This window comes from Myotis daubentonii, chromosome 13, assembly GCF_963259705.1.
Source record: "Myotis daubentonii chromosome 13, mMyoDau2.1, whole genome shotgun sequence".
NCBI lineage: Eukaryota > Metazoa > Chordata > Mammalia > Chiroptera > Vespertilionidae > Myotis > Myotis daubentonii.
Window position 1 is genome coordinate 57,170,706 of NC_081852.1, and position 12,463 is coordinate 57,183,168.

General features: G+C 46.9%; 1 protein-coding gene across 2 annotated transcripts in view; it reads right to left on the reverse strand.

Annotated features, from left to right (window-relative positions):
• PDZD8 (PDZ domain containing 8) overlaps positions 1-8,352 on the reverse strand; it is a 64,435-nt gene extending 56,083 nt beyond the window's left edge. Inside the window, exon 1 of one of the 2 annotated variants that reach the window (XM_059661555.1) lies at positions 7,226-8,352. In XM_059661555.1, coding sequence (XP_059517538.1) covers positions 7,226-8,097 — 872 coding nt within the window. In that variant the 5' untranslated portion in view covers positions 8,098-8,352. The remainder of the gene's footprint in view (positions 1-7,225) is intronic. The other variant, XM_059661554.1, reaches the window with a different exon arrangement.
• Positions 8,353-12,463: the final 4,111 nt, after the last annotated feature.

Genomic DNA, 12,463 nt, shown 5'->3' on the forward strand with positions numbered 1-12,463 from the left:
CCAGAGCCAGTGATCGGGGGGAGATGGGGGTCCCCTGTCCAAGCCTGACACCTCTGGCGGAGGCGTCAGGCCTGGGCAAGGGGCAGAGCCAGCAATCGGAGGGGTCTGGGGGTCCCCTGCCCAGGCCTGACGCCTGGGCCAGAGGCATCAGGCCTGGGCTGGGGGCAGAACCAGTGATTGGGGGAAATGAGGGTCCCCTGCCCAGGCCTGACGCCTCTGGCCCAGGTGTCAGGCTGGGCAAGGGGCTGATCCTGCGATTGGAAGGTGATGAGGGTCAACGCCTGAGGGCTCCCAGTATGTGAGAGGGGGCAGGCTGGGCTGAGGGACACAGCCACCCCCCCCCCCCACACACCCAGTGCACGAATTTCATGCACCGGGCCCCTAGTAAATTTAATAAATTAGAATACATTTAGAAAAAACATGGATGCACAGTCTCTAAATTTAAGTTTCCTTTAAAGACATTACAAGAGAGTTTTCACTTTAATATTTCATATTTTCTAACTGAATTTTTTCAATGAGCTTATCACTCATTGAAAGGGAAACATTTGTAATACATTACCTAAGCTAATGTCTAACATCTATCTAGTAAAGTGTCTGAAATAACTCTAGAAAAATGTCTGGCAAATGTAGCATAATCAATAAATATGTATATTCAATTAGGTACTAAAGGAAAGATACATTTATTCAGTAGGTTTCATATATGAGACATTTATTACACCCTTTTAGATAGATATTTCCATTTTATAGATATGGACACTTAGACTAAGGGAAGATAAGGCCTTAATAGTGCTGAAATCAGGTACACATTACTCCAAAGCTATATTACCAGAATAGACAACTTAAGTACTTCTCTATAGCCTTAACCCAAAAGAATGAAGTTGTTCTCTAGTACTGGCAGTCTCTACTTGGCACCTGCAGTTCTATTTATCTGAAGGTAAATAATTAACACACCTCATTCTTCCCTGGTACAAATACAATAAGTATGTGGTTTTATGCCAGTCTTAGCAATGTGGCAAGAGAGATTTAAAAACTACTCTGTAAAACTTCTGCCAATGATCAGGTAGTTGCTTTATGACTTTCCAGTGAAATGTGATGTGCTCTGATGCCATGCCAAAGTTGTTAGTTCCTGACTCTAGGAAAGAACAAAGGAATGTTTTAACAGCACTGGTTTCCTGGTGACATTGTTCTGAGAAAATGAAGAATGTGATGGGAAGAAATGTAGGGTATTTAACTTCTAAACAAGGTATTTAGTGGTAGAAACTCCTACCAAACAACTGATTCACTATGTCTCAGCATGCAATAGGGAATCTTAATGGGGGAGTGGGCGTGACAGGTCACGCTTTTTGGGGCAGAGAGGTTTTAGAGCTTCACAGATAAGAAAAACCTAAAGGAGTTCATCACCACCAAACCAGTATTATATGAAATGCTGTAAGGTATCCTTTAAGAAGAGGAAGAAGAAGAAAAAGGTAAAGATACAAATTATGAACAACAAATACACATCTATCAACAAGTGAATCTGAAAATCAAGTGAATAATCTGATGAACAGAATGAACTGGTGATTATAATAGAATCAGGGGCATAGAAAGGGAGTGGACTGGCTATTCTTGGGTGGGAAAGGGGTGAGGAGGATGCGGGAAGAGACTGGACAAAAATCGTGCACCTATGGATGAGGACAGTGGGTGGGGAGTGAGGGAAGAGGGTGGGGTGGGAACTGGGTGGAGGGGAGTTATGGGGGGAAAAAAGAGGAACAAATGTAATAATCTGAACAATAAAGATTTAATTAATAATAATAAAAAAAGAAATGCCTGAGCTACACAAATCCTGTATACATTCTATAAAGACCAGCAAAATTATGAAGAGCTTAGTTTTTAGTTTAGCATGTTAGCGTTAGTTAGATGTATGGCAACAAAGTTGAATCCTTCTGTCTCTGTTTACTACTCAACCTGGAGTCTAAGAACCCTAGACAGATTTTGAGGGGACTATAAATTTCATGAAATTAAATGAAAACTTCATTATGCATTTTCCTGCAGAGTATCCAGTTTTCATTAGCTTTTCAAAAAGAAAGAACTCTCAAAAAAAGGTTTAAGAGTACCTTTCATTATATATGCATATGTGCTCCTTTTTTGGTAGGCATTTAAGCACAATTTTTTGTTTTAGGGTTTTATTAAAGAGTTTAGAGCAAGGGTTAGCAAACCTTTTTTATAAAGGGCCAGATATTTTAGAATCTGTGGATCCATATGGTCTGTCTCATATTCTTCTTCTCTTTTAAACAACTTTAAATGTAAAAGTTTAAAAATGTAAAAATAATTCTTAACTCGTGGTCCTAACACCAGCTTGTGTGCAAACTCCTATTTCTGCAGAAAGAAGACGGCATGGGCTTTGGGAGTCAAGATCTTTTTTTTTTTTTCTTTTTTTTTGAGACTTTCAGAAAGTCACTTACCTCTTATAGGCCTCACGTTTCCACATTTGTAAAAATAACCAACCTCTCCTGCACAGTAGTTTTAACTATTAAGATAATAAGTGCATGGAGCTGCCCACACCATATCGGGCATATAGTTAGAAACTGATTTTATTATCTTTGCCTCTGCCTTATACAGACTAGAGACCCGGTGCATGACATTCGTGCACTGAGGTGCGGGGGGGGGTCCCCTCAGCCCAGCCTGCACCCTCTCACAATCCGGGACCGCTGGGGGATGTCCGCCAGCAGGCAGACATCCCTCTTGCAGTCTGGGACCCCTTGCTACTTACCACCAGCCTGCAACGGAGGCTGTGCTCACCAGCCATGAGCCCAGTTTCTGGCTAAGCAGTGTTCCCCCTGTCGGAGTGCACTGACCACCAGGGGGCAGCTCCTGCATTGAGCGTCTGCCCCCTGATGGCCAGTGCACATCATAGCAACCGGTCCTTCCACCATTCAGTCGATCTGCATATTAGCCTTTTATTATATAGGGTCATTAGTAATATTTGTTAGTCAATATTAAGTGTTTGACCAGGCATGTTCCTCCAATACCACTGACTTTATAATAATCTCCTTTGGCTATTTTCAGGAACAAACGGGGGCTTTTTTAGAAAGCCAACAGACCTGTATATTGCTGATTAGAAACTAACAGTCCCCTCATAATTATTCTCCCTTCAATGTGTAAATCAAATTTCTAAAGCAAAGATTTAGTTGATCAATTCATTATTTCCCATCTAAATGTTTTAAATGCCTAAATCACAATAATTCAAACCAGCTTTAAGAAAACCCAACCTGCAAGAAGTAAAACCAGCAATAAAAATTTATTGGATTATATTTAGGCACCAAGGAACCTAAGGTCACAAAATATTATACCACACATAGTAAGCAGGTGGTTTGCCTTAGCAGAGATACTGATCCCTGCTCTTCTTGTTTCTCATATATCTGAAGGTCTTAAATATATCCAAATGCCATTTTAATGAGCTTTAATTGTTTGTTTTCCCCAGAAAGACTAACCATATTGAAAGCATGAACTGTGTTATAACCATTTTTATCACCTTCACCATACCTGCCCCAACACTAGGCACTGGTAGTCTTCAGGAAGTAGCTAATGAAAATAAATGACTTTTAAAAACAACTTCAGACTGGCTGGTGTTGCTCAGTGGTTGAACTTCAACCTATGAACCAGGTCACGGTTCGATTCCTGGTCAGGGCATATGCCCAAGTTTCGGGCTCGATCCCCAGTAGAGATGTGCAGAAGCAGCTGATCAATGTTTCTCTTTCATTGATGTTTCTATCTCTCTATCCCTCTCTCTGCCTATCTCTAAAATTAAATAAAAATATATTTAAAAATAAATAAGTAAATAAAAATGCTCAATGCAAGTTCCTTCAAAAACATAATGTTTAAAGAGGAGTAAAAATTATAACTGATTATCAACAGTAATGCTCTCCATTTAGTAAGAGTCTCAAGTTTATATGAAGATAGGCCAGGCAAGTACCATAGTAAGCAGGTGGGAACTATAAACTACTAGAGGCCCGGTGCACAAAAATTTGTGCACTGGGGGGGGGGGGGGCGGGCGGGTGTGTGTCCCTCAGCCCAGCCTGTGCCCTCTCGCAGTCTGGGACCCCTCAGGGGATGTCCACTTGCTGGCTTAGGCCCGATCCCCAGGGGATATGTAGAAATGTATACATATTAAAACTCATTTAAAAAAATATAATGTTTTACAAACTGTGTTAATTGGGTAAAATGAAGTCTCAATCAGCTGGGTCCTTAGCACCAGTTGAGCTCCTTTGCATCTCTAGATGAGATATCAGGAACTGGCCATCCTGATGGGCCACCTTTCCTTTAACAACATGAAAATGGAAAAACAAACAGAGGGAAGCAGTGACAACAATGTTAATTGGCAAGTTATTTCTGTTACATAATATATAATAACAGTGCCAAAGGATTCTAAGACTCAGTACAATTTTCTTTACTGTTTTACCTCTACTAAGTAGATTAGGTGGTTAGAAAGGATAAACTAGCAAGACCTTCTATTTGGAAACAAAATCTGCTGGATTAAAAAAGAAATGCTATATGGGGCAGTGCCCAAAGATGTAATCCCTTGTGAACAAGGTGGGAGAGTTTAAGATAAAGGCAGCCTGGTTTTATCAGAGCTGGATTTCACCACTTGAGAGCTGTGTGACTTTAAGCAAGTTATTTAACTACTCTGAGCACTATTCCCTCATCTATAAAAAAGAATAAACACTAGATACTTTAATTTTCATTATGAAAATTGTTATACATCTTAAATATGTTTTAATTCATTCTCTTAGCTGAAACTTGAATCCATCCACAACACCAGTTTAAAAACTTCTGGTAGAACAGCTACACAGACAAGAGATCTCAACATTCCTCAAAACAGTCCTTTTTATCCTCACACTTCTATATTTTTCTCTTACTAAACTAAAATCAATTTCCTTGTGACTTCAACCCCATCAATCAGACTGTAGTTTAAATCTTACTAAGTATAGCTAATTCAAGCTCCACAAAGGTTGAGGCTGTTTAGTATTGAAGCCCCAGCACCTAGAACAATAAGCACATAGTAGGTGTACAATAATAGTTACAGGTTGAGTAATACATTCTGTGTAGTAATTACTGATTGATCTTTGAAATGCCTTCTAATACAAAGAACACAAATGTGTACATTTCTGGAGGTGATCATTTAATGTTTAAGGTTTAAAAGTTGAAATATATATAACCAAATGCATGCTGTTTTTTAAAAATCCTTCAGATAAAGTAAATGAAAGCAATTTAGCTGCATTTCAAATGGTGAGGCTATTCAATGATAGATGATAAAGTTCCTTCAAAGTAATAGACCTACTATTAATGGCTTCATAACTCCTACTCATAATTTCCTTCAGATTTAACTGAATTCTAAGTTTTAAAAAAACCCTATTCTGCAAATAACCCCCAAATAATAAGTCAAATACTGACTATACTGCAAATAACCCCCAAATAATAAGTCAAATTTTTTATTACCTGAGTTGCCCAGAAAATATCAGCATCAACATTATGATAGAATATCAAAATCTGCAAAAAGTTTTCTCATGACTTTCCTAGTCTCACACTATAAACCTCTCACTACTTAAACACTAGAACTCATTTATAATTTAGTCACTTATGTTCCAGAGCTTAAAGCAGGTTCCATAAACTATGTTCAACTTCACAGAACAAGAAATCAAACACGGTGAACAATCAGTTCACTATCCTCTGCAAATCTATGGAAATATTTCCATAATATAGTAAACTTCTCCTGCTACCCGACCGTTTTAGTTTTAAGCTGTTACTCTGGGCTATTAGCCTGAAACAAGTCATAATTAGTAAGGGAAATCTGCCACATACACAAGTCAATAACCCATCCTAAACCCAAACAAAATATTTCTGAATTAACTGGGCCACTGATGCTTGAGACTGATAGAAAATTAGTGATCTAGATTGAAATAGGCAACTTCCACTAACAGCACTAGGTAGGGCAAATACCAGATGACATAATCTATAATAATAAAAGGGTAATATGCTAATTAGACCGGACAGGTGGAGGACCTTCCGCCGTCACTCCTATGTCCTGGATGAAGCCCCCACAGTGGGGGCCGATGCAGAGGCTGTTAGGGTCGATGAGGCAGGTGAGTGGGTTAGGAACCAGTGGTCAGGATTGTGAGAGGGTGCAGGCCAGGATGAGGGACCCTCTCCCTTTCCCCCTCCCCTTGTGCACAAATTTCATGCACAGGGCCTCTAGTTTTATGATAAAGGACAAAACCCAAAAAAGTCAAACATTTTAATGAACACAAAATTAAAGGACAGAAAGTGAAATTAAATATTCAGCCATTTTTTAGAAGAAATAGCCATGCATGACACTTTATACTCCAACAACAACAATCCTTTCCAGACCAAAGTGTGGCCCTACAAAACTTCCTTTTCCTTTCCACTTCTCTCTAGAGCATTAAAAACCAAAACAAAAAGCCCCAAACACCAAATACAGAAACAAACCTTGTACATTAATCAACACAGTATACTATATAAAATTAAGCCACCAGAAACAGGGGAGCTTTAAAAGTTAGAAATCACTACCTAGCACGAAAATACTACCTGCGGGTGAGTCAGGTCCTGTGAGAGGAACTCACAGCCACATGGGTGACACACGCGGGGCAGAGCGTGGGTCTGTGCTACAGAACCATCCCCAAAGGGCAGGTAACATTCAGACAACATGAACGGAGAACGACAATACGTATCCCAACTCGCGTTCCTGGACAAGCCACTACCCTCTGCCCTGAAAGCTGTCACTGCAAGAGGCCTGCCAGTGGCGAACATAACAGTCTGGGGCACCAGCACATCCTTCCTGCCCGCACTTTGTGACCAGGAACAATTTCTCAACGTGGCTGAGGCGATGCTGCAAAGTGGCCTTAACGCAGCAACCACATAGATAGTTTCTCAACAGCCCCAGAGCCAACTCCTGGGGACGAGGGCGGCCTGACTTCCCTTCCACCCTCCATATGCTGCTTCCGCCCACCGACAGCACCGTGCGCGCCCGAGGACACGCAGAGGGGTTTCTAGCCCATAGTAGTGCCTTTCCAGGAAAAGGCGTGCGCCGATGGCCTTGATCTAGGGCTCTGCCCAGGGCTGGGGAGACCCCGGACCAGCGGGAGCTGGGGAGAAGCCCGGGCCCTTCCCGATCCCTGCAGGCAGCCCCAGCCCGGGCCCCCGCAGCGAGGCCCCCGCCCCCGCCCCTCACCTGATCTTGTAACTCGGAAGCGTGTGCTTGCGCTTGATGACTTTCTTGAGCTGGTTGACGATGATGGAGGTGAGCTGGGGCATGGGCCGCCCTTCAAACTGGGAGCGCACCTCGAAGTCGATCAGCGGGTCCTCCACGAAGGAGAAGAACCAGTGGGTGAACGGCACGCGGGTGAGGACGAAGCGCAGCCTCCCCACCACCCGGGACAGCTTGACGAACAGGTAGGCGGACTTGCCGAAGACCAAGTCCACGTCGATGGCCAGGTGGAAACCCCCGTGGTACTCCACCTCCGCCTCGAAGGCCAGCTCCTCCGGGGAGGCGGCGGGCAGCGCCTCGCCCTCGGGGCCGTCGGGCTCGCCGGCGGCCGAAGGCACCACGGGCCGCAGGAGGCGGATGGTCTTGATGAAGGGCACGGTCTCGCCCAGGAACACGTCCCGCAGGCTCAGCCCCTCCAGCAGGCGCCCGGCCGTCTTGGTCTGCAGCAGCTCCTCGAACTCCACCTTGATCTTCTTGGTGACCCAGCGGCGGGCCAGCGCGGTGTCCCGCAGCTCCCGGAACAGGAACAGGATGGTGGCGTTGAGGAAGTAGCAGGTTTCCCGCGTCGGCGGGGCGGGGGTCTCCGGGGTCGGGGTCGGGGTCGCGCCGGCCTCGGGGGGCGCGCCCGAGGGCTCCTCAGCCCCGCCGCCGCCATAAAGGTACTCCCGCAGGGCCAGGCCCGGCACCGGCCTGATGTAGCGGAAGCCGTCGCGCGCGCGGGCGGCCTCGTCCGGCGGCGGCTCGGGCTGCTTGCGGTACAGCAGCAGGAACTGCGTGAGGAGCGTGAGGAAGGAGCCCAGCACGGCCGACGCCAGGATCATGAGCAGCAGCCCCATCCCGCCACCGCCTCCGCCCGGACGCCCCGGGCCACCGCTCCCGCGCCCACAGCGCGGCTTTCTTCACGCCGCCGCCCCCGCTGCCTCCATCTTGAGGACATCGGGCGGCGGGGTCGGGACGAGCTGCTCCCTGGGCCTCGTCCGGCGGCTCCTGCCGGCGCCGCGCGATGCCCGAGGCTGCAGCCGCCCGCGGCTCCTCGGACGTTCCCGAAGGCGGCTGCTTCAGCGGCGGCGGCGGCGGCCGCAGGGGGCGGGAGGGGGCGGGACGGCGCGTCCCTTCAGCCCTCGCTCATTGGACGAACGTCACGTGACGTCAGTCGCGTGCGCGCTCCCGGCGGCGTCGCTTGGCAGCCGGCGCCCGGGCGCGCGTGCGCGGGTCCCTCTCCGCCGGCGGAGCGCTCTTCCAGCCCCGCCCCCGCCCCAACGTTCCATTCCCCCGCGGTCCACGTGGCTGTCACTTCGGAAGCTACTGTCGAGACCGGAGAGGTTAGCCGGGGCCAACCGGTTGGAGGGTAAGGAAGCCCGGCGGAGATGGCGTGGCGCGTGTTTGAGCCCGGTCACCCCGTTATCTTCTGGTGCGCCCATCCGCCGTCGTTGGCCGCGGTCCCTGTGGGTTACCTCTGCTGCAGGGTGGCTCTTCCACTCGCGCCCCTGAGCTGTGGGCTGGCGGCGGCTTTCCCCGCGGGACAGTGCTACCCACAGAGGCTCCGAACTGGCCATTCGGGGACTTCCTAAGCCCAGGACTGCCTGCCTCGGAGACCGCTGTCGCTGTCCAACCGTCCCATCTGCAGACTCTCTGCGTCCACGGGGGGGAGGGTCCTGGGAAGGAGGGACCGAGAAAAACAATGTAAGACTCACCACCCAAGTAGATATTCAAGATTTAAATGAGAAGGAACTGAAAGAGCTGGGGCAGGAGAGGTGAGTGAGATGAACTTGTCAGACGATTGGAAGATGGATCATGGCTCCCTCCCTGTCAAGCTCTGGCAGTGGGTGAAGCGCCCTGTGTATTAATTACCACCTTGAGTCCACCCGCGAGGCAGTTGTTTGCCCCCAACCATTTTACAAAATGCGAACAGTGCCGCACAGAGGCAAAGACAGTTGCCTGGGGTGACACAGTGGAGTCTGGTTTGTCTAATACTAGACCCCAAGCCCTTGGTCACTTCTCTGTGTCATGATACCGAGGTTGCTAGAGTTGGAAGGGGGCTTATTGGTTCTCTGATGCACTGGAAGGGGAAGTTGGGGTGGGGGTGGGGGTGGGGGGGCCAGGAAAGACATCCGGGAATTTTGCCCAGCGGAGCACCTTGACCAAAGCCATAGAGGTAATGAAGCCAGGTTGCCCAGCAACCTTGTTATTCCTTATGCCGTCTGGCTATTTGGTTGTTACATCACGGATGCTTCTGTGGCTCCAATCACATGGACACAAAACCACTTCCCTCTAGTCCTGCAAGGGTCAGATGTTACATAACCTCAAAGTCATACCGGTTGTGGCTGGCCCTGAGGAGCCAGGGCAGGTCTCTCACTAGCTCTCCAAGAGTTTGAAGCCAGTGTTTGTTTAGACTCCGGATTATTCTAGAACAAAAACAGTTTGGCCACATTCTGACCCAACTGGAGCAGGTGCAGAACTTTGGAACCAGGCCCATCTTATCTTCCTCATGCCCAGGTGTAAGACCAGATGGCTCGTTTACTGCGAAAATGTAAGACAGGTGTCTGCTGAGGAGCTAGGCTCAACCCCCACATTCCACATCCTGAGAAAGCCCAAGGCCCTACTGGGACTTCTGGGAGCTTGAGGCACCTTCTGTCCTCGTGGTCACCTATGGCTCCTGGCCTCTGCTTCGGGGCCGCTGCCTCCGTTCTCCACTGTTTCAACGCAACTCCTCGGTTTCCACCAAAAGCCTAGTTTATAAAACCTATGCACCATTGTAGAAAATGTCACAGAAGCTGGAGATGGCGTGGAGCAAAAGAATTATTCCTCATGCTGCTGAGATACAACAGCCTCAAGCTGTATATTGACCTGTCCTACATCTTAAAATGGTTTTCCACCACCTCCTCACCCACAAGGGGGAGGTTGTTCATGGGAAGGGGTCCTCAGTTTCCTTTCCTCTTCCCATTAGTCCTCAGATTGATTACCTCTGGGAATCTCAAATCTTTGAAATCCATTATAGAGGCAGTTGATTCCCCAGCAAACCTTGTCTCCTAAGGGCTGCACTCCACATCCATGAAGGAGCTCAGAACACCTTTTAGGAAGATAAAAATATTTTTCCTTTGTGTTAAAAATGGCAGCATTAATTGAACACTTACAATAATACCAGTGATATTTATAGAGAATTGACTGTGTGCCAGGCACAGTGTTAAGCATTTTATGCGGTATATCCCCATTTAAAAATCAGAATGTCAGTGAGTGATGACTGTCCCACCATCCCACCGAGGCCTGGGTTAGCCGGTCCAGCCCCCCGCTGGCTGACCCCATCACAGCCCACCTGGGCAGTCCATTCCATGGTTTCAACCTGCACATGTCCGCCAGCTTTGGAGCTTTGCTGCTTTTGCCTTTCACTAGGTCATCAGCTAATCCAGGGTTTCTTAACCTCAGCACTGTTGCCATTTGGAGCTGGAAATTCCTTTTTGTAGGGGCTGGCTTGTGTGTTGCAGGAAGTGATGCTGTGTGAATAGAAGCTCAATTGTTTTTCATGGCATTCCCTGGAAGAATATCAATTCAGCAGCCCCCCTTTTTTTCTTTAATATTAATGCTGGTTCATAGAAATTCCAGAGTCTGAGAACTTTGGCCCCAGCTCTGAAAAGCCATGATTCTGCATAGGTATTTGAAGGAAGAAGGTTCTTAGCTTTCATGCTGACCTTTTGATGAGGTTTAAATGACATCACTGAAATTAAGCTGCCCCAGCAGCCTTCATGGGAAGTATCCATTTCAAGCGTAAAGGCTGCTGAATACTGGAAGATGTAAGATAAGCATTCTCACCAACTAGAGAGGCATAGATCACTTCTGCTACTAAACTCTGAATCTTTCAATCCAAAACATGTAAATATGGAGAGTTTGGAAGTAGGATGAATGGAAACCAACTTGACAAAAATGTACTTATTTATTGCTATAGAAAATGATGCAAATATAACAAACTATGGTGAAAAGCCGAGAAGTTTAGGACGATTGCCTAAAAAACGATACATTAAACCATTTTGTGAACTGTCAGAATTCGAATTCCACCGTTTTTTGAGCATCCAGCATGTGCCAGATTCTGGGAATACTGAATGAATAGGACAGAACCCCTGTCTTTGGGGCTGCCGGTCCAGGAGGGTGCAGACACATACCTGCATAACCGATGTTAAGAGTGTATTGTGCCTGGCGACAGTGTGGTTCAGTAGCTGAGTGTCTATCTATGAACCAGAAGGTCACAGTTTGATCCCCGGTCAGGGCACATGCCTGGGTCGTGGGCTTGATCCCCAGGGTGGGTCCTGAAGTGCAGGATGTAGCCAATCAATCATTTTCTCTCATCATTGATGTTTCTCTCCCTTCCTCTCTGAAGTCAATAAAATTATATATATATCTTTTAAAAAGAGTGTATTGCTGCAAAATTTACAGCTGGTGATCTCTCAGAAACCTGGGAGAGGTGTCTCTCTCTCTCTCTCTCTCTCTCTCTCTCTCTCTCTCTCTCTCTCTCTCTCTCTCTCTCTTTTTCTGTCTCCCTGCCTCTCCTTTCCTCCTTCCCTCTCATTCCTCTGGACCCAACTCCACGAAGAATCTTGTCTCTACATCTCTTTGCAAGTCTGTTCCATTTTCTTTCATAAGGCTCTTGGTTCCTACTTCCTCATAGCCTCAGCATGCAGGCAGCTTTGGAAGGCTCCAGCTCTACACCCAAATCTCGAGGGTCCTGTGTTTCTGGTGCCTACTGTGACCTGCTATTTCAATTTCCAGTGCTGGAGGAGAAACCCCAGATGGACTCTACTTATCCTGTCATTTTTCCCCTCCGGTCTTGCCTCTTCTGGGCTGCTAGTGGGTGGAGCAATTTCTCCAGTGATGGGGAGATGATTGAGAAAGAGCATAGATGAGCAATTTCTAGGTCAATAGGGGATGAAGGGTTAATTCTGGCTGGGGAAGGTGGGAAGTTTCTTGGAGCAAATGGAATTTGCATTGGCCTCTGATAATTAGAAGGGCCTTTTAATCAGAAGAAGGCCAAAGCTCAGAAGTCGGAAATCCAACAGAGGTTAGGGAAACTGACACCAGGATGGCTGGAGGGTGGTTTGAATAGGGTCATTGCAGGAGGAAAAGAGATAAGAGAGTAAAGTTGGATTGAGCCAAATTATGTAGGGTTTGAATGTCAGGGCAAATTTGGCTTCTATTTTGCAGTCTTTGTAAAGT